The sequence below is a fragment of the Aquarana catesbeiana genome, linkage group LG08 (assembly GCF_042186555.1).
Source record: "Aquarana catesbeiana isolate 2022-GZ linkage group LG08, ASM4218655v1, whole genome shotgun sequence".
Classification (NCBI taxonomy): domain Eukaryota; kingdom Metazoa; phylum Chordata; class Amphibia; order Anura; family Ranidae; genus Aquarana; species Aquarana catesbeiana.
The window spans coordinates 300,704,102-300,726,727 of record NC_133331.1 but is presented as its reverse complement, the minus strand read 5'-3'; the positions used below and the strand labels follow the sequence as shown (position 1 = coordinate 300,726,727).

Genomic DNA, 22,626 nt, shown 5'->3' with positions numbered 1-22,626 from the left:
ACAAGGTGCTTTGGGGGGAACCCAAAGCACCCTCTCCATTTTGAGGGCAAGCGGCCTGGTATGGTTCAGGAGGGGGGGGCACTCGCTTGTTCCCCCCCTTTCCTGGCCTGCCATGGCTGCTTGCTCAGATAAGGGTCTGGTATGGAATTTGGGGGGACCCCCACGCTGTTTTTTTAAAAATTTTGGCCTGGGGTTCCCCTTAACCACTTAAGGACCGCCTAACGCCGATTTACGTCGGCAAAGCGGCACGGGCAGGCAAAATCACGTACATGTACGTGATTTGCCTTCCGCGGGTGGGGGGTCCGATCGGACCCCCCCCCGCCGCCCGAGGCGGTCCCGTTCTGTTCCCCGGCGATCCGAGATGAGGGGGAGGCCATCCGTTCGTGGCCCCCCCCTCGCGATCGCCGCCGGCCAATGGGAACACTCCTTTGCTGCTGTATGCTAAACAGCAGCAAAGGAAATGATGTCATCTCCCCTCAGCTCGGTATTCCGTTCCAGCGCCGAGGGGAGAAGACATCAATGTAAGTGCACAACACACTACACACACAGTAGAACATGCCAGGCATACAAAACACCCCGATCCCCCCCCCGATCGCCCCCCGATCCCCCCCCAATCACCCCCCCCCCCTGTCACAAACTGACACCAGCAGGTTTTTTTTTTTTTTTTTTCTGATTACTGCATAGTGTCAGTTTGTGACAGTTACAGTGTTGGGACAGTTAGTATTACCCCCCTTTAGGTCTAGGATACCCCCCTAACCCCCCCTAATAAAGTTTTAACCCCTTGATCACCCCCTGTCACCAGTGTTGCTAAGCGATCATTTTTCTGATCGCTGTATTAGTGTCGCTGGTGACGCTAGTTAGGGACGTAAATATTTAGGTTCGCCGTCAGCGTTTTATAGTGTCAGGGACCCCCATATACTATCTAATAAATGTTTTAACCCCTTGATTGCCCCCTAGTTAACCCTTTCACCACTGATCACCGTATAAACGTTACGGTTGACGCTGGTTAGTTTGTTTATTTTTTATAGTGTCAGGGCACCCGCCGTTTATTACCGAATAAAGGTTTAGCCCCCTGATCGCCCGGCGGTGATATGCGTCGCCCCAGGCAGTGTCAGATTAGCGCCAGTACCGCTAACACCCACGCACGCAGCATACGCCTCCCTTAGTGGTATAGTATCTGTACAGATCAATATCTGATCCGATCAGATCTATACTAGTGTCCCCAGCAGTTTAGGGTTCCCAAAAACGCAGTGTTAGCAGGATCAGCCCAGATACCCGCTAGCACCTGCGTTTTGCCCCTCCGCCCGGCCCACCCAAGTGCAGTATCGATCGATCGCTGTCACTTACAAAACACTAAACGCATAACTGCAGCGTTCGCAGAGTCAGGCCTGATCCCTGCGATCGCTAACAGTTTTTTTGGTAGCATTTTGGTGAACTGGCAAGCAAGCACCAGGCAGCGTCAGGTTAGCGCCAGTAGCGCTAACACCCACGCACGCACCGTACACCTCCCTTAGTGGTATAGTATCTGTACGGATCAATATCTGATCCGATCAGATCTATACTAGCGTCCCCAGCAGTTTAGGGTTCCCAAAAACGCAGTGTTAGCGGGATCAGCCCAGATACCTGCTAGCACCTGCGTTTTGCCCCTCCGCCCGGCCCGGCCCACCCAAGTGCAGTATCGATCGATCACTGTCCCTTACAAAACACTAAACGCATAACTGCAGCGTTCGCAGAGTCAGGCCTGATCCCTGCGATCGCTAACAGTTTTTTTGGTGGCGTTTTGGTGAACTGGCAAGCACCAGCCCCAGGCAGCATCAGGTTAGCGCCAGTACCGCTAACACCCACGCACGCAGCATACACCTCCGTTAGTGGTATAGTATCTGAACGGATCAATATCTGATCCGATCAGATCTATACTAGCGTCCCCAGCAGTTTAGGGTTCCCAAAAACGCAGTGTTAGCGGGATCAGCCCAGATACCTGCTAGCACCTGTGTTTTGCCCCTCCGCCCGGCCCAGCCCAGCCCACCCAAGTGCAGTATCGATCGATCACTGACACTTACAAAACACTAAACGCATAACTGCAGCGTTCGCAGAGTCAGGCCTGATCCCTGCGATCGCTAACAGTTTTTTTGGTAGCGTTTTGGTGAACTGGCAAGCACCAGCGGCCTAGTACACCCCGGTCGTAGTCAAACCAGCACTGCAGTAACACTTGGTGACGTGGCGAGTCCCATAAGTGCAGTTCAAGCTGGTGAGGTGGCAAGCACAAGTAGTGTCCCGCTGCCACCAAGAAGAGGACAAACAGGCCCGTCGTGCCCATAGTGCCCTTCCTGCTGCATTCGCCAATCTTAATTGGGAACCCACCGCTTCTGCAGCACCCGTACTTCCCCCATTCACATCCCCAACCAAATGCAGTCGGCTGCATGAGAGGCATTTTCTTTATGTCCTACCGAGTACCCCTACCCAACAAACCCCCAAAAAAGATGTTGTGTCTGCAGCAAGCGCGGATATAGGCGTGACACCCGCTATTATTGTCCCTCCTGTCCTGACAATCCTGGTCTTTGCATTGGTGAATGTTTTGAACGCTACCATACACTAGTTGAGTATTAGCGTAGGGTACAGCATTGCACAGACTAGGCACACTTTCACAGGGTCTCCCAAGATGCCATCGCATTTTGAGAGACCCGAACCTGGAACCGGTTACAGTTACAAAAGTTAGTTACAAAAAAAGTGTAAAAAAAAAAATATATATATAAAATAAAAAAAAATAGTTGTCGTTTTATTGTTCTCTCTCTCTCTATTCTCTCTCTATTGTTCTGCTCTTTTTTACTGTATTCTATTCTGCAATGTTTTATTGTTATTATGTTTTATCATGTTTGCTTTTTCAGGTATGCAATTTTTTATACTTTACCGTTTACTGTGCTTTATTGTTAACCATTTTTTTGTCTTCAGGTACGCCATTCACGACTTTGAGTGGTTATACCAGAATGATGCCTGCAGGTTTAGGTATCATCTTGGTATCATTCTTTTCAGCCAGCGGTCGGCTTTCATGTAAAAGCAATCCTAGCGGCTAATTAGCCTCTAGACTGCTTTTACAAGCCGTGGGAGGGAATGCCCCCCCCCCCCCACCGTCTTCCGTGTTTTTCTCTGGCTCTCCTGTCTCAACAGGGAACCTGAGAATGCAGCCGGTGATTCAGCCAGCTGACCATAGAGCTGATCAGAGACCAGAGTGGCTCCAAACATCTCTATGGCCTAAGAAACCGGAAGCTACGAGCATTTTATGACTTAGATTTCGCCGGATGTAAATAGCGCCATTGGGAAATTGGGGAAGCATTTTATCATACCGATCTTGGTGTGGTCAGATGCTTTGAGGGCAGAGGAGAGATCTAGGGTCTAATAGACCCCAATTTTTTCAAAAAAGAGTACCTGTCACTACCTATTGCTATCATAGGGGATATTTACATTCCCCGAGATAACAATAAAAATGATTAAAAAAAAAAAATATGAAAGGAACAGTTTAAAAATAAGATAAAAAAAGCAGAAAAATAATAAAGAAAAAAAAAAAAAAAAAAAAAAAACACCCCTGTCGCCCCCTGCTCTCGCGCTAAGGCGAACGCAATCGGCGGTCTGTCGTCAAACGTAAACAGCAATTGCACCATGCATGTGAGGTATCACCGCGAAGGTCAGATCGAGGGCAGTAATTTTTGCAGTAGACCTCCTCTGTAGATCTAAAGTGGTAACCTGTAAAGGCTTTTAAAGGCTTTTAAAAATGTATTTATTTTGTTGCCACTGCACGTTTGTGCGCAATTTTAAAGCATGTCATGTTTGGTATCCATGTACTCGGCCTAAGATCATCTTTTTTATTTCATCAAACATTTGGGCAATATAGTGTGTTTTAGTGCATTAAAATTTAAAAAAGTGTGTTTTTTCCCCAAAAAATGCGTTTGAAAAATCGCTGCGCAAATACTGTGTGAAAAAAAAAAATGAAACACCCACCATTTTAATCTGTAGGGCATTTGCTTTAAAAAAATATATAATGTTTGGGGGTTCAAAGTAATTTTTTTGCAAAAAAAAAAAAAACTTTTTCATGTAAACAATAAGTGTCAGAAAGGGCTTTGTCTTCAAGAAGAGTGGGTGATGTGTGACATAAGCTTCTAAATGTTGTGCATAAAATGCCAGGACAGTTCAAAACCCCCCCAAATGACCCCATTTTGGAAAGTAGACACCCCAAGCTATTTGCTGAGAGGCATGTCGAGTCCATGGAATATTTTATATTGCGACACAAGTTGCGGGAAAGAGACACATTTTTTTTTTTTTTTTTTTTTTTTTTGCACAAAGTTGTCACTAAATGTTATATTGCTCAAACATGCCATGGAAATATGTGAAATTACACCCCAAAATACATTTTGCTGCTTCTCCTGAGTACGGGGATACCACATGTGTGAGACTTTTTGGGAGCCTAGCCTTGTACGGGACCCCGAAAACCAAGCACCGCCTTCAGGCTTTCTAAGGGCGTGAATTTTTGATTTCACTCTTCACTGCCTATCACAGTTTCGGAGGCCATGGAAAGCCCAGGTGGCACAAACCCCCCCCAAATGACCCCATTTTGGAAAGTAGACACCCCAAGCTATTTGCTGAGAGGTATAGTGAGTATTTTGCAGACCTCACTTTTTGTCACAAAGTTTTGAAAATTGAAAAAAGAAAAAAAAAAATGTTTTTTCTTGTCTTTCTTCATTTTCAAAAACAAATGAGAGCTGCAAAATACTCACCATGCCTCTCAGCAAATAGCTTGGGGTGTCTACTTTCCAAAATGGGGTCATTTGGGGGGGTTTTGTGCCACCTGGGCATTCCATGGCCTCCGAAACTGTGATAGGCAGTGAAGAGTGAAATCAAAAATTTTCACCCTTAGAAATCCTGAAGGCGGTGATTGGTTTTCGGGGTCCCGTACGCGGCTAGGCTCCCAAAAAGTCCCACACATGTGGTATCCCCATACTCAGGAGAAGCAGCTAAATGTATTTTGGGGTGCAATTCCACATATGCCCATGGTCTGTGTGAGCAATATATCATTTAGTGACAACTTTATGCAAAAAAAAAAAAAAAAAAGTGTCACTTTCCCACAACTTGTGTCAAAATATAAAATATTCCATGGACTCAATATGCCTCTCAGCAAATAGCTTGGGGTGTCTACTTTCCAAAATGGGGTCATTTTGGGGGGTTTTGTGCCACCTGGGCATTCCATGGCCTCCGAAACTGTGATAGGTAGTGAGGAGTAAAATCAAAAATTTACACCCTTAGAAATCCTGAAGGTGGTGATTGGTTTTCGGGGCCCCGTACGCGGCTAGGCTCCCAAAAAGTCCCACACATGTGGTATCTCCATACTCAGGAGAAGCAGCTGAATGTATTTTGGGGTGCAATTCCACATAGGCCCATGGCCTGTGTGAGCAATATATCATTTAGTGACAACTTTTTGTAAATATTTTTTTTTTTTTTGTCATTATTCAATCACTTGGGACAAAAAAAATAAATATTCAATGGGTTCAACATGCCTCTCAGCAATTTCCTTGGGGTGTCTACTTTCCAAAATGGGGTCACTTGGGGGGGTTTTGTACTGCCCTGCCATTTTAGCACCTCAAGAAATGACATAGGCAGTCATAAACTAAAAGCTGTGTAAATTACAGAAAATGTACCCTAGTTTGTAGACGCTATAACTTTTGCGTAAACCAATAAATATACGCTTATTGACATTTTTTTTACCAAAGACATGTGGCCGAATACATTTTGGCCTAAATGTATGACTAAAATTTAGTTTATTGGATTTTTTTTATAACAAAAAGTAGAAAATATCATTTTTTTTCAAAATTTTCGGTCTTTTTCCGTTTATAGCGCAAAAAATAAAAACCGCAGAGGTGATCAAATACCATCAAAAGAAAGCTCTATTTGTGGGAAGAAAAGGACGCAAATTTCGTTTGGGTACAGCATTGCATGACCGCGCAATTAGCAGTTAAAGCGACGCAGTGCCAAATTGGAAAAAGACCTCTGGTCCTTAGGCAGCATAATGGTCCGGGGCTCAAGTGGTTAAAATCCATACCAGACCTGAAGGGCCTGATATGGATTTTGGGGGGCCCCTACGCAATTTATTTTTTTTAATTTTGTCACGGAGTTCCCCTTAACTACTTCAATACATATGTTATATATAGTACACTGAGTTCACTGAATACAGAGTCTACACTGAATATCTAGTCTACACTAAATGCAGAGTATATATATATATATATATATATATATATATATATATATATATATTAAATACACTGCCACTAACTAACCTGCCTGCCTAATGTAGCTCAATCTATCTCCGTCCACATTCACACACTATACATGGACGCTATGTAAGCAGCCTTATATAGTGTGGGGCGTGGACTTGTGTGGTCCCCCTGAGCCATGATTGGCCAAAGGCACCCTGGCTCTTGCAGGAGAGCGCGCTGTGATTGGCCAAAGCATGCAGATCAGACATCAATGCACTGCGATCTCAAAGTGCATTATTGGACGTTCCACAGTACTTAAATTTGCCGCAAACATCGAGCTCATCCCTAAAACACAGTACTTTACATTACATGCTGTTGTTTATCCAACACCCCTTCTCAACAGCATGTGCTTTGTCAAATTATATTAAGCTTCTTCTGCATATAACTATGACGTTCCTTCAATAAAGGCTTGGTGAGTGCATCAGCAGTCTTCTCCTCTGAAGGGCAATATTGTCAATAACACCTTGCTCTTGATTATCCCTCAGTAGGACATACTTGACGTCGATGTGTTTGGTCTTGGGATTGACCCTTTCTGATTGCATAAGCCTTATACATCCCTGGTTGTCTTAAAAAATGTGAATTGATTTTGACACGTCTATCCCAATGTCCACAAAAAGTTGACTTATCCATATCGCTTCTTGACATGTGTATGCTGCTGCAATGTATTCTGCTTCAGTTGAAGATAGAGAGACAGTTACTTGCTTTCGACTAGACCAACTTATGGTTCCTTCCCTATACTGGAAGATGAATCCACTTGTGGATTTGCGGTCTGTGCAGTCCCCATCCACATATCTGACCAGTTTTGGATTTGATATTTTTGGTAGCTGTAACTTCATCTGAATTGTTCTTTGAGGTACTGCATCACTCTCTTCATTGCGTTCCAGTCATGCTGACATAGAGCTGAGACTTTCCTGCATAGTATGCCCACTGCTGTGGTTATGTCTGGTCTTGTCACAGTGGCAACCTATAGCAGCTTATTGATTGCTTTGCGATACATGTCATTGTTGGATAGCAGGTTTTCTGCTTCATTGCTCTTTTTGATAGCCTGGTTCCATAGGGGTTTTCACTTCCTTTGTATCTTGCATGTGGAATTGTTCCAAGATTTCTGAGATTTTCTGAGATTGATTGAGAAGATAACTTCCATCTTCTTCTCTCTCTATTTGGATTCCCATATAGTAGCTAATGTTCCCAAGTTCTTTGATTTCAAAATGACAGGCGTCTGCTTTACTTCTTGAGAATTCCTCTTTGGTAGGCACTTCATCCACTTTCTCATTCCACATCCTTACAGATTGTTTAAGACCATAGATGCTCTTCTAAAGTTTTACATACAAGGCTGTCTCCTTGCTCAAACCCTGGTGGTTGCTCCATGTAGAGATCTTTCTTAATGTCTCCAAATAGGAAAGCAATTTTAACGTCTAGGTATTTCACTTGTTTGCCCTTCCCGACTGCAATGCTAAGAAGCACTCTGATGGTGGAGTGTTTTACGACGGGAGCAAATGTTTCATCATAATCTTCACCAAATTTCTGGGAGTAACACAATTAGTCTGGCTTTGAATTTATGGATCTTCTAATTTCAGGCAATTCATCAGAATCTGGTAGGGAACTTGCTTTAGGCATTGTGAGTTGCACCTCTTGTTCTGACTCCTGCACAGGTTCACTTCAACTTTTTCTTCTGGTTTGCTTGGCATATTTACTTCACAGCTTTCAGGGTACAAGGCAGGGGTCCCTCCTTTCTCTGCTTCTGTTTGCACTTGTGATTGATCCATTAGCCCTGGCTGTGCGTCAGAGGAGGTGGGCATCTGATCTGGTTTGCTGGAAGAAAAAAATTCTCTCTATGCGTTGCTGTATTTAGATGGTACTGAAGCTTCAGTTGATAATCTGATGTGGGTGGTGGAGGGGTATGGGGAGGTTTCTGGACTGCGGGTTGGTTGGGACAAGTCTCTGGCCTTTCCCATTGGCCCTTTTTTGTCATATGGCTACCTAAATCGATCCAATTTACAGATAGCTCATTCCTTCCATTACTTGGGTATCCAAATCCATAATTTATTTGAGGCCCTTAGTATTACCCCTATAGTTGCGCAAATGGTAGCCAAGCTTCATACTTGGTCCTCTTTGCCACTTAAGGCGGATCTTCACACAATTTTTCAACTTTAGCTTAGTAGTTTTTAAATAGAGCATAGAGTGCTCGATGGCCTTTTTTTTTCTTGTAACTGTATATATGTGGCCCGGTCTGTTTTCGCTGCATAATGTCTCTGCGGCTGTGGGTGGGGATTTTGCCGGTATTATCGTCATTTCCTATCCTCGCCGCACTGTCTCCTGGGATCTCGTTTCATTGCTCCCAGGAGACAGTGCGGAGGGCCGCCGCAAAATCTCGTGGGAACTTCCTAAGACGCCACCCGTTGTGATGGCAACCAAGATGTTTACACCGCTCCGCGCCGTTACAACTGAGCATGCGCGGGAACCAGCAAGGAATGCTGGTACATCTACAATACTGGAACCAGGAAGTGATTGCTTGTGGGCTTCAAATGCCCACAAGCAAGATGAAAACAGCAGTAAACATTTTATATAAGTTACGATTTGAAAGAAAAACGGACATCTAGGGAGCAAAAGAACGCAAAAAGTGAATGTGACATTTGAAAGATGGGAATTTTTAAGTGTAAAAAAAAAAACAAATTGCGAGTGCACATCCGCTTTAATTTGATTGGTCATCTTAACTTCTTTAAAATTATATTTTTGCCAAAATTCTTCTATTTTTCAGAGCAGCCCCTGTTTCCTTGCCTAAAAAAGTTTTTCAACATATTGAGTCTAACTTGTCCTCCTTCCTCTGGAATGGGGCTCAACCACGTATAGCCAGGTCCTCCTTACAGGACCCTAAATCGGATGGAGGTCTAGCCTGCCCTGAAGTTCAAAATTACTTTATTGCATCTCAGCTTTCTTTTGTCTATGCCTGGTTTCACTCTACTTCCCAAAGCCCCTCCACTGCTTTTCTGTCTGCCTTCTTCATTAAAAGACGAATTACACATGTCTGTAGGTTCCCAATGCTCTTGTTACTCTCCTGTGGAAGTGTTTAATGGTTTGGTGAGAAAGGGGAAACCTTTCTGAGCTCTGTGGTCAACCCGACGTGACCTGGTGGAGTCGCCTTGGTGTCACTAATGTCTCTCATGTTTTTACAATTAACCTTTTTGTTTCTTTCGAGAACTTGAAGAGTCATCATAGTGCAGACAATAAGTTCTCTTGTAATGATCTTTTGTTCCATCTTGCCATTCTGAAGTAGTTTGGGACTCTAGAGCTCATGGAATCTCCACTGAAAGAGTTGCTATCCTTTTCAGAACTCTCTAAGTTGGTGACTACTTTTTTTACAGCCGCCTTCAGGTGGCTGGGACCAACCCCTTTCAGAATTCCCATCACAAATGGCTGGTGTTGGTGCATGGGCTTTCTGAGGAGTGTTGGGAAGAGCCACTGAGGTTTGTCTTCAAAATGTCATTAGTACAGCTGACAGGCTTAGTTGGTGACTACTTTTTATGGCCGCCTTCAGGTGGCTGGGGTCAACCCCTTTCCAAGTTGGTGACTACTTTTTACAGCCATCTGCAGGTGGCTGGATCCAACAACTTTCAGAATTCCCATCATAAATGGCTTGTGTTGGTGCCTGGGCTTTCTGAGGAGGGTTGGGAAGAGGCCACTGAGGTTCTTTTCAAGATGTGGTTAGTATGGCTGACAGGCTTATTCAATTTATGTTTATCCGTAATCTTCAATACATTGCGGCCAGATTGGCTTGCATGGGGTTTGGAGCTGCTGTCCCCTGCTGTCTCCGTTGTGGACTTGGGGGGTGGTGGACCTTTTCCACGTTTAGGGTTTGTCCCATATTGCCTGATTTTTGGCGGGATTTCTTTCTTTTCTTTGAGAACACCATTCATTTTCCAGTGCCTCGCAGTCCAGGCTGGACTTTTAGGTTTTTTGAATGACTTTGTTCCTCGGACTCATGCCCGCATTGTGCTTCGCATGCTTTTGTTTTATGCGCGTAAACTGATTTTTTTACACTGGAAAGATGCTGTTTTACCTTCCATCCAACAGTATTTTAGTTTAGTTAATGCTGATCTACCTAAATTTAAACTGATCTATAAGGGTTGGGCATGTCCTAAGAAGTTTACCAAAGTATGGCAGCAATGGTTGGATATCTCTTAATCATTTTGGTTGATTATTGTTTGATTATTTACTGTGCATATACAGTATATGGGGATTGTGGCGCTGGTGTGTCTGAGTGTATGAGCGTGTTCTGGGTTCATGTACTTATTTCTTCTCGACATTTGGTACTATTGCCCATTTATATACTACGGTTGTAAGTAGTCTTCAGGATCTGTAATATCCTCACCCCTCTTGGATGCAGTACTTCTGTCTGTTATATGCAAGTTATGTAAATTCTTATCTTTTCGTATAAGTTCATTTTGTATGTTTACACAAAATTCTAAATAAACACCTTTTTAAAAAAAGGATGCTATCTCCCTGCAGACATCTTATTGGACGAAACGCATAGGGGGAGTCTTAGTGCTGATGTCATGCTACTACTGTTGGATGCTGAGCAGCGACTCTATTTGTGAGTCTGTTTTTGCCTTTGCACTTTTCATGCATGGTACCCTAAAAGTCCTGTGGTTTATCCAGCGTTACGTATTTCGAGCTGTAGAATAGAATTTTCTCATTAGCTCAATGGTACCGGTCCTTACATTTGTACCCAAGTATGACATACAGAGGTGTTACATGTAACTGCAGCATGATATTTGATTCCCCAAAGATATCCACCCTCTTTCGGCCGGGCCTCTCCACTGTGGTTTAGTTTTGGAAGTGTGGACTATTTGCCACCGAGAATGCTATGTCCCCTGCAGACTTCCTATTGAATGAAACGCATAGGTAGGAGTCTTAACCCTGATGTCACAATGCTACTGTTGGATGGGAGCAGATGAACAGCCAACATAATTGGGATTATACTAACTCCTTTGCCACATACTCACATTCCTTAGACCCTGATAAGAAACCAGCCCATCTATCTACTGCTTACAAGTGTAATAATTACGTGATACCTATGTAATCATGTTCATAAAAAAGAAACTCAATTGTGCTGAATAAACAGAAATTTGGAAGGATGCTGGGTGTATTTTTTTTTTGTCCTCACTAAAGTATCCTTATGCCGCATACACACGATCGGACATTCCGACAACAAAATCCTGGATTTTTTTCCAACGGATGTTGGCTCAAACTTGTCTTGCATATACACAGTCACACAAATTATGTCGGAAACTCCGAACGCCAAGAACCCGGTGACGTACAACACATACGACGAGCCGAGAAAAATGAAGTTCAATAGCCAGTGCGGCTCTTCTGCTTGATTCTGAACCTGCGTGGAATTTTGTGCGTTGGAATTGTCTACACACGCTTGGAATTTACGACAGCGGATTTTGTTGTCGGAAAATTTGAGATCCAGCTCAGTCCGAATTTCCGACAACAAGCTCACATCGAACACTTGTTGTTGGAAATTCCAACCGTGTGTACGCGGCATTATCCTTACTAAATACTTGCTAATACTAATCCTTACTATCTTTACAAAGTAGTTATTATTAATTTGGGGCCCGTCATTCTTGGTGGAGTTGTTAACTGGTGGACACCACATGAATTTGCATCTGGGCTACTCTCTATGTAGATTTATATTTCTACATTACCCATTGGAATTGTTTTTATCCTTTTGTTTTTATCTCCTGCCAACTTTTATATCTTGTGTTGGGAGGGTAATTTTGGTGGTGTCTTTGGACCGGGTACCCCGTATAAAGACCTGTCGGAGTATAATACTGAATGTTTTTTTTTATTCTCTATTTGAATATATGATCTCATTTTGTGAGTTCTCTACTTTTCTTCTATTATATTTGGCTACCATACCCTACAATGAAGCAGTGTTTATTTTTACATCAAATTTTCGATTGATGGCTGAGCAGGCCTTACGTCCTTCGGAGTGGTTGTCTTGTGACGTTCTCTTAAAAGGGGCCATGCAGTGGCACGATCTGTTACTGGATGTGTCAGATGACTGATCACTATAGCGGCCCCCTGCCAGTATCATGTGATCGCTGTGACCAATTACAGCAGCATGTCAATTGTAAACAATGGATGGCTTCCTTATAAGCCATCCATTGTATACAATTGTGTTGCTAGCTGTGATTGGTCACGGCGATCACATTGTACCGACAGGGTCAATCATGGCCCATCTGTGCCATGTGATTAGCTTTGGCCCATCACAGCTAATAATGAAATGAATTGGTATAAGCAATCATAATGTGTAAAAAAGACAAAAAAATCGTGATCACTTCCCCACAGTAGTACAGTGTTATTATGGTAACACTGTATTGCTCTGGTTACAATATATTTTTAAAAAATGTTAAAAAAAAAGAAAATTGAATAAATAAGGATTTTTTTTTTTTAATTTAACAAAATAAATTATAATTGTTTTATTTTTATTTTATTTTTTACACACTGTCACCAGCTAGTGTCCCTGATCACCACCACAAAAGTTATATGATGACGCTGTACTGCACCGGTGACAGTGTGTAAACAAAACAAATTGTAATTTTTTTTTTCGTTTTTTAATTTTCCCAAAAAATTGTGACAAAAAATATTACAACTTCAAAAAACTTGCCCTATCTCTTACTACATACCTTGACCTGTCTACTTTCCAAAAAGAAGTAATTTGGGGGGCATTTGTTTTTTTTTTTTTTTTTTTTTTTTTTTTTTTTTTTTTAGTAAAAGAAATGTAGCAGAATACATTTTGAAAAAAGATGATTTATTTTCAAAGTTTTATAACAGAAACTAAAAGAAACATTATTTTTTCCTGTACAGAATAAACATGGTAAAAAGAAAAAACACAACCAAAAGAAATCTCTATCTGTCTTCAATAATGAAATTCTCCATAGTGATTACAAAAATCTGAGAACAGGCTATTGGAAAGTGCGGAGCATTCTTGTTTATTATAGAAAATCAGAATTAGTGATTAACAAACAAAAACAAAGCTAGAATCTACATCAAATCTTATATAACTGAAGAACAAACTATAAAATGTAATAACTATTGGATGGACCAATGAAAAGCCGACTTCTTCTGTGAGACATCAAAAGAGCGATAATGTACAGGAACCAATAAGAAGTGTTGTCCATGTATTGATGAATAAGTTCAGTGCTCTTAACCTTTCCTCGTAACTAATATCCTCCAGACCCTTTATTAGCTTTGTTGCCCTTCTTTGTACTCGCTCCATTTCCAGTACATCCTTCCTGAGGACTGGTGCCCAGAACTGGACAGCATATTCCAGGTGCGGCCGGACCAGAGTCTTGTAGAGTGGGAGAATTATCGTTTTATCTATGGAGTTGATCCCCTTTTTAATGCATGCCAATATTCTGTTTGCTTTGTTAGCAGCAGCTTGGCATTGCATGCCATTGCTGAGCCTATCATCTACTAGGTCCCCCAGGTCCTTTTCCATCCTAGATTCCCCCAGAGGTTCTGCCCCCAGTGTATAGATTGCATTCATATTTGCCACCCAAATGCATTATTTTAAATTTTTCTACATTGAACCTCATTTGCCATGTTGTTGCCCACCCCATTAATTTGTTCAGATCTTTTTGCAAGATTTCCACATCCTGCGGAGAAGTTATTGCTCTGCTTAGCTTAGTATCATCTGCAAATACAGAGATTGAAATGTTTACCCCATCCTCCCAGTCGTTTATGAACAAATTAAATAGGATTGGTCCCAGTAAAGAACCCTGGGGGACCCCACTACCCACCTCTGACCATTCCGAGTACTCCCCATGTATCACCACCCTCTAAACTCGCCCTTGTAGCCAGTTTTCAATCCATGTACTCACCCTATGGTCCATGCCAACGGACCTTATCTTGTACAGTAAACGTTTATGGGGAACTGTGTCAAATGCTTTTGCAAAATCCAGATACACCACGTCTACGGGCCTTCCTTTATCTAGATGGCAACTCAGCTCCTCATAGAAGGTTAATAGATTGGTTTGGCAAGAACGATTCTTCATGAATCAATGCTGATTACTGCTAATGATACTGTTCTCATTACTAAAATCTTGTATATGGTCCCTTATCATCCCCTCCAAGAGTTTACATACTATTGATGTTAGGCTAACTGGTCTGTAATTCCCAGGGATGTATTTTGGGCCCTTTTTAAATATTGGTGCTACACTGGCTTTTCTCCAATCAGCTGGTACCATTCCAGTCAGTAGACTGTAAAAATTAGGAACAATGGTCTGGCGATTACTTGACTCAGTTCCCTAAGTACACTCCAGTGCAAGCCATCTGGTCCCGGTGATTTATTAATGTTAGGTTTCTCAAGTCTAATTTTAATTCTGTCCTCTGTTAACCATGGAGGTGCTTCCTGTGATGTGTCACAAGGATAAACACTGCAGTTTTGGTTACTGAAGCCCCCCAATTCCCTTGTGAAGACTGAGGAGAAGAATAAATTCAATACCTTCCCCATCTCCCCATCCTTTGTAACCAGATGTCCTTCCTCATTTTTTATGGGGCCAATATGGTCTGTCCTCCCTTTTTTACTGTTTACACACTTAAAGAATTTGTTGGGATTTTTTTTGCTCTCCTCCGCTATGTGTCCTTTGTGTTCTGTCTTAGCCGTCCTTATTGCACCCTTAGATTTCTTGTTGCATTCTTTATATCTATATCTTGTGTCACTTCTAAATAAAAATAAAAATAAAGTGCAAAAAAAGCGTGGAAGTGAACAGGCAATCAAAAATAAAAAAATATATTGACACAAATAAAAATAAAAACAATAGTAATCAGTTTAACTACTTCCTGCAAATCGACTTACCTGTATGTTGTTTTGAGGAAGTGGTCATACCATTTTTTTTAGAGCAGGCGGTCGGAGGCAGCGGGAGGAGACGTCCCTCCGCCGCTCTGCCCAGGTCTCCCATTCCACCGGGAGACCCGAGTGACCAGCTGGTGGCCCAAGATCCAAACAAAGCCAGATTCAGCTTCAATCGGGTCTCTGATGTAGTAACCCGGAAGCGACATCACTTCCGGTTTACTCAGCTGCCAATGGCGCCTTTTTTTAAAAAAAACGATAGTGTTCACAAACGCTAATTCTGACATTTTGAATACTTTTAAATGCAAATGGAGGGATTTGGGTTTTTTAGACCCCCGATCCCTTCATAAAGAGTACCTGTCACTAGGGTTGCCGAAATTAATCGCTGCATCGATGCATTGCGATTCGGGTGTCCCCGATGCGGCATCGATGTATGCGACCGAGAAAAAGCTGCAGGCATCATCTCGGTACCGTTGTTAGAGCGGGCGGTCGGCTTTCCAGGGATAACAACCGATGTGACTAAAAGCCGCTCGTTTGTTATCCCGGAGGAGCGGGAGGGGACATCCCCCCTCCCGCCGCCTTATGCCGCTCTTACCGGGCCTCCCGTCCCACCGGGAGACCCGATCCGCGAGCCACTACTTCCGACGGCTAGAGACAGACTGGAACGAAGCGTCGGCTTTGTTTCAGTCTGTATGTAAACACGTAAGCGACATCATGACGTCACTTCTGGTTTACTCGGCTGCCAATGGCGCCAGTTTAAAAAAAAAATGACAGTATTCAGAATCACCGTTTTTGGCGATCTGAATACTTTGAAATGCAAAGGAGGGATTTGGGGTCTTTTAGACCCCCCCGATCCCTCCATAAAGTGGACCTGTCACCACCTATTACTGTCACAAGGGATGTTCACATTCCTTTTGACAGCAATAAAAGTGATCAAACATTTTTTTTTAAAACACAATGTAAAAAAAAGAAATAAATAAAATAAATAGAAGAAATTTTTTTTTTAAAGCGCTCCCATCCCCGCGAGCTCGCGCAGCAAAGAAAACGCATACGCAAGTCAAGCCCGCAAATGTAAACGGTGTTCAAGTCACACATGTGAGGTATCGCCGCGATTGTCAGAGCAAGAGAAATAATTCTAGCACTAGACCTCCTCTGTAAATCTTACTTGGTATCCATTCATTTTTTTTAAAGCGGTGCCTATGGAGATTTTTAGGTACCGTAGTTTGTTGCCATTCCACGAGTGTGCACAAAAAGACACTCACCTGTCCCACAATCCAGCGACGTGGCCACCCGAACCCTCCATTCTCTCCCCCGCCTGTCCACGCTTTAACTGACAATTGCGCAGTCATGCGACGTTTCACCCAAACAAAATTGACGTCCTTTTTTTTGCCACAAATACCACCAAAATTCTTTTGGTGGTATTTGATCACCTTTGCGGTTTTTATTTTTTACTCTATAAACAAAAAAAAGCGTAAATTTTGAAAAAAACGCATTATTTTTTACTTTTTGCTATAATAAATATCCCCCAAAAATATATAAAAAAAAAACATTTTTTTCCCCAGTTTAGGCCGATACATATTCTTCTACATATTTTTGGTAAGAAAAAAAATCGCAATAAGCATGTATTGATTGGTTTGTGCAAAAGTTATAGCGTCTACAAAATAGGGGATAGATTTATAGCCTTTTTATTATAATTTTTTTTTTTTTACTAGTAATGGCGGCGATCTGCGATTTTTATCGTGACTGCGACATTATGGCGGACACGTCGGACAATTTTGACACATTTTTGGGACCATTGGCATTAATACAGCGATCAGTACAGCGATAAAAATGCATTGATTACTTTGATTACTGTAAAAATGTCACTGGCAGTGAAGGGGTTAACCAATAGGCGGCAGTGAAGGGGTTAAGTGTGTCCTAGTTTTTGTTCTAATTGAAGGGGGAGGGGACTGTGCAGGGAAGATAACAGATCGCCTGTTCATACTCTGTATGAACAGGCGAACTGTCTGTTCTCCCATAAGAGATCCGGAAACTGTGTGTTTACACACACAGATCCCGGTTCTCGGTGTGCCCCGAGCGATCGCGGGAGCCCGGCGCTGATCAAGACCGCTGAGCACTTGTATCGGCTCGGGGGGGGGGGGGCGAGCGTGGGACACGTGCTCCCCCTAGTGGCCACAGGGCACAGGGTGAAGCGACGTTACATAACCTTGTTTCGCCCAGCTGTGCCATTCTGCCGCAGTACAACTGTGGCGGCTGGTCGGCATGTGGTTAAAGTACAGTGCATCCGGAAAGTATTCACAGCACTTCACTTTTTCCACATTTTGTTATGTTACAGCCTTATTTCAAAATAGATTAAAATTATTATTTTCCTCAAAATTCTACAAACAATCCCCCATAATGACAACGTGAAAGAAGTTTGTTTGAAATTTTTGCAAATTTATTAAAAATAAAAAACAAAAAAATGTACAAAATTATTCACAGCCTTTGCCATGACACTCAAAATTGAGCTCAAGTGCACCCTGTTTCCACTGATCATCCTTGAGATGTTTCTACAACTTGATTGGAGTCCAACTGTGGTAAATTCAGTTGATTGGACATGATTTTGGAAAGACAAACACCTGTCTATATAAGGTCTCACAGTTAACAGTGCATGTCAGAGCACAAACCAAGTCATGAAGTCCAAGGAATTGTCTGTAGACCTCCAAGACAGGAATGTATCAAGGCACAGATCTGGGGAAGGGTACAGAAAAATTTCTACGGCATTAAAGGTCACAATGAGCACAGTGGCCTCCATCATCGGTAAATGGAAGAAGTTTAGAACACCCAGGACTCTTCATAGAGCGGATCGAGTGATCGGGGGAGAAGGGCCTTAGTTGGAGAGGTGACCAAGAACCTGATGGTCACTTTGACAGAGCTCCAGCATTTCTCTGTAGAGAGAGGAGAACCTTCCAGAACAACAATCATCTCTGCAGCACTCCACCAATCAGGCATGTATGGTAGAGTGGCCAGACGGAAGCCACTCCTCAGTAAAAGGCACATGACAGCCCGTCTGGAGTTTGCCAAAAGGCACCTGAAGGACTCTTAGACCACGAGAAACAAAATTCTCTGGTCTGATGAAACAAAGATTGAACTCTTTGGTCTGAATAGCAATCGTCATGTCTGGAGGAAATCAGGCACCGCTCATCACCTGGCCAATACCATCTCTACAGTGAAGCATGGTGGTGGCAGCATCATACTGAGGGGATGTTTTTTCAGCAGCAGGAACTGGGAGACTGGTCAGGATTGAGGGAAAGATGAAAGCAGCAATGTACAGAGACGTCCTTGATGAAAACCTGCTCCAGAGTGCTCTGGACTCCAGACTGGGGCAAAGGTTCATCTTCCAACAGGAAAACGACCCTAAGCACACAAGCAGCCTTATATAGTGTGGGGCATGGACTTAGTCCCCCTGAGCCATGATTGGCCAAAGGCACCCTGCCCTTGGCCAATTATGGCTTTCTCAGCAGAGCACACTGTGTTTGGCCAAAGCATGAAGGTCAGGTGCATGCTTTGGCCAATCATCATACAGCAATGCACTGTGATCTTGCAGTGCATTAAGGGCGTTCTTGAATTTTCCGCAAACGCCCCATAATATTTGCTGTTCGCCAAACGGGCGAACACCTGATGTTCGAGCCGAACTTACATTCAATTCGAACATCAAGCTCATCCCTACTAGGGACACGGGCTATCCAAGTGTCCCCATGGGACTCGTCACCCCCTACAACCTGTATTGTTCTGCTATGGTTCGCAGCTTTAATTGATTTAGCACAATAAAAAGGTACAGAATCCTTCTGTTGGCTTTCTCGGTTTATTTTTTACGTCTTGGGACGTCGCCCCCCACCCCACCCCACCTCGCATCCTGGTCACTGATAAAAGGGCACAGAAGGCCGCTATTGTCAAAAGATCGTCTCTGCTTTGATCCTGAAAAAAAATGCCTAGAGTGAAAGTAAAGCAAGCAACCAATGGGGACAAAGTTTGTTCCTTTATAGGTCTGGTACAACAGTCTGAATCTGGAATCTAACTGTCATCTCCCCTCCCCTTGTGGTGGTTCTAACTTTATTGGGGTAATGTTGCCCAGGTGCGGGCGGACACAGTTTATGCTGGTGGTAATTTGGTGCTCGAGTCCTAAAAGACTGAGCAGGGTAATGTCACCCCACAGGTGCGGGTGGACAGTGTTTATGGTGGTACCTGGTGGTTGGTACAGATTTTGGGTGCCCGAGTTCTGAAAGGATGAGTAGGTGATTTGGTGAAAGTTTAACAGTGGTATTGGTCTGTGTGTGTTCAGTGTTAACGGTGTGGAAAAATTAAAGAGGTTCAAGGTTATTCAAATTCTAATTCTAAGTTTTAAAACCCTAATAAAGGGGCTGCGGCCATAGGTTTCCACACTTCAGTTCCCTGGTTTTATTTATTCTTATGATTGGTCAGATGCTTATGGGGTGGGTGAATTAGGGTGGTTGTATGTGGGGTTGTACAGTCCCATGCAGACTGCCTGACTGTCTCTCTCTGTGTGAGTGTCCCAGCTTGGCCGAGTCCCACTCCCGACTCCCGCCCGCCGTATCCAACGGACTGCATTTGCTCACCGACACCGTCCAGGGCTCAGGCAGAGGCAGGGTCCGACTCTGTCCGTCGCTCTGGTCCAAGTCCACGGCTGTGCTAAACACACCTGCTCTCTACACACCACCATGAGGCTCCTCTGTCCACCTGTTCACCTCCTGCCTTTTTAAAGGCTGGCGGCGGGAAAAATGTAAAAATGCTCTGACATCATTGCACGGTGCAGTGGCAGAGGCAGGACTCCACCAGATCCAACCTGTCACTCGGCTCAGGATCTGATCTTCTCAGGGATTTCCAGAACTGTTCTGACCTGAGCCGATCGCCGACATCTTTACTGGTAAATTGCTCCTGCTACGGGCTTTTACAGGCAGGAGAAAAATGCCTTGTTTTTATGGGCTGCCCGTAAATCTACGAGCGGTTGCCAACACTGATATAGATGGTGGGCAGTGCTATAGTACTTATGGTTTGTTGCATCATTCCAGAGTTATGCTTCTAGGATCTTGCCTCCAAATATCACCCAAACTGTCCTCTCCGCTCCTCCCAAGACCTCCTACTCTCAAACTCCCTTGTCTCCTCCTCCAATGCTCATTTCCAAGATTTCTCCAGAGCCTCTCCCATCCTGTGGAACTCGCTCCCTGTACCTGTCCGGCGATCCCCTACTCTTGCAAACCTTCAGGCGATCCCTGAAGACTCATCTCTTCAGGGAAGCCTATCACTCATCCATCTAATCTTTTACCACTTCCATCAGCTCATTCCCCACAGTTACAACCTTTTGTACCACCTGCCCTACCCTATTAGATTGTAAGCTCTTCTGAGCATGGTACTTTTAATGCCCCGTACACACAAGCGGAATTTCCGTTGGAAAAATCTTGGATGTTTTATCCGACGGAATTCCGCTCAAGCTTGGCTTGCATACACACGGTTACACAAAAGTTCTCTGCAGAAAGAAAATGAAGTTCAATGCTTCCGAGCATGCGTCAAATTGTTTCCGAGCATGTGTAGGAATACCGACCGAAAAATGGAGAACATGCTCTCAATCTTTTGCTGGCGGTAGTTCCGCCAGCAAAAGTCCGATGGAGCATACACACGGTCGACCAAAAGCTCTCATCGGACTTTTGCTGGCTGAATTTCCAATCGTGTGTACGGGGCATTTATCCTCTTGTATTATAACTGTATGGCTTTGGGAAAAAAGGTATTTCATTTTAAAAATGGTTGTTTAGGATCATGGTCAGGTCTTTCAGGGATGGAGAGAGTGGGGATTTCCACTTCCTAGGATTTCCATTTCCTAGCTATTGCTAAACGTGCGGCAATAAGGATGTGAGCGGCTAAGGTTTGGAAATGAATAGGCCACGCGGGGATTGCCAAACCTAGGAGAAGCTCCACTGGAGATAGGTAAGCTGACTTGGGAATGATTGAATGAAGAAGATCTAGTGTTTGAGTCCAGAAAATCTTTGATGGATCTTCTCCCACACTTTTTGTGCACTTCATTTTTATATATTATTTAGAAGTGACCCATGATATACGATTGCAGGATTGTTTATGTGATTGATTTGCATGTTTATTTCACTGAGATTTAGCGCCACTCCATTAATTTGATTTTCTTTTCGAAAAAAAGAATATTGTTGCCCTGCCCCCAAGACATCACGAGCATGACAAAGGTTGTTAGCTTGTGTGAATTTTCTGGTGTTTAACAAGACTTTTTTTATGAACGAAACATTTCCCGCACTCTGAACATGAATAGGGACACTCATCCGTGTGAATTCTCTGGTGTATAATAAGGTTTTCTTTATGAGTGAAACATTTCCCGCACTCTGAACATGAATAGGGACGTTCACCGGTGTGAATTCTCTGGTGTTTAAGAAGGCTTGTGCTCTGACTGAAACATTTTCCACACTCTAGGCATGAATAAGGACGTTCACCCGTGTGAATTCTCTGGTGTTTAACAAGGTCTCCTTTATTAGCGAAAGAATTCCCGCACTCTGAACACGAATAGGGACGCTCGCCTGTGTGATATCTCTGGTGTATAAGCAGGTTTGTTCTCTGACTGAAACATTTGCCGCACTCTAGGCATGAAAAGGGTCGCTCACCTGTGTGAATTCTCCGGTGACCAAGAAGGTGTCCTTTGCGACTGAAACATTTCCCGCACTCTGAACATGAATAAGGACGCTTGCCTGTGTGAATTTTCTGGTGTTTACCAAGGTCTCCTTTATTAGTGAAAGATTTCCCGCACTCTGAACATGAATAGGGACGTTCACCTGTGTGAATTCTCTGATGATTTAGAAGGTCTGAATTACGAATGAAATGTTTCCCGCACTCGGAACATGAATAAGGTCGCTCTCCTGTGTGAATTCTCTGGTGTATAACAAGGTCTCCTTTATAAATGAAAGATTTCCCGCACTCTGAACATGAATAGGGACGTTCACCTGTGTGAATTCTCTGATGATTTAAAAGGTATTCATTACGAGTGAAACTTTTCCCGCACTCAGAACATGAATGAGGACGCTCGCCTGTGTGAATTTTCTGGTGTTTAGCAAGGATTCCTTTATTAAAGAAAGATTTCCCGCACTCTGAACATGTATAAGGGCGTTCACCTGTGTGAATTCTGTGATGATTCAGAAGGTCTCTATTTTGAGTGAAACATTTCCCGCACTCTGAACATGAATAGGGACGCTCACCTATGTGAATTTTCTTGTGCCTAAGAAGTGCCGTTTTTTTTTTAAACAATTTCCCGCACTCTGAACATGACAATGAACTCTCTTCTGTGGGAACTCCTTCATGGTTTAAAGAAGATTCCTCGGGAATAGATGGATCTATTGAAGTATCTGTACTGTGAGATCCTATAGTCTTGGTGTGTGATCCATCAGAAGATTCCTCAGG

The 22,626-nt window shown here is 43.3% G+C and overlaps 1 protein-coding gene across 1 annotated transcript in view; it reads right to left on the bottom strand.

Moving 5' to 3' along the window:
* The window catches only part of LOC141104963 (uncharacterized), a 108,973-nt gene that overhangs the window by 22,675 nt on the left and 63,672 nt on the right, over positions 1-22,626 (bottom strand). Inside the window, 1 exon segment of the mRNA XM_073594772.1 lies at positions 21,465-22,501. Within this exon segment, the coding sequence (XP_073450873.1) occupies positions 21,465-22,501 (1,037 nt within the window).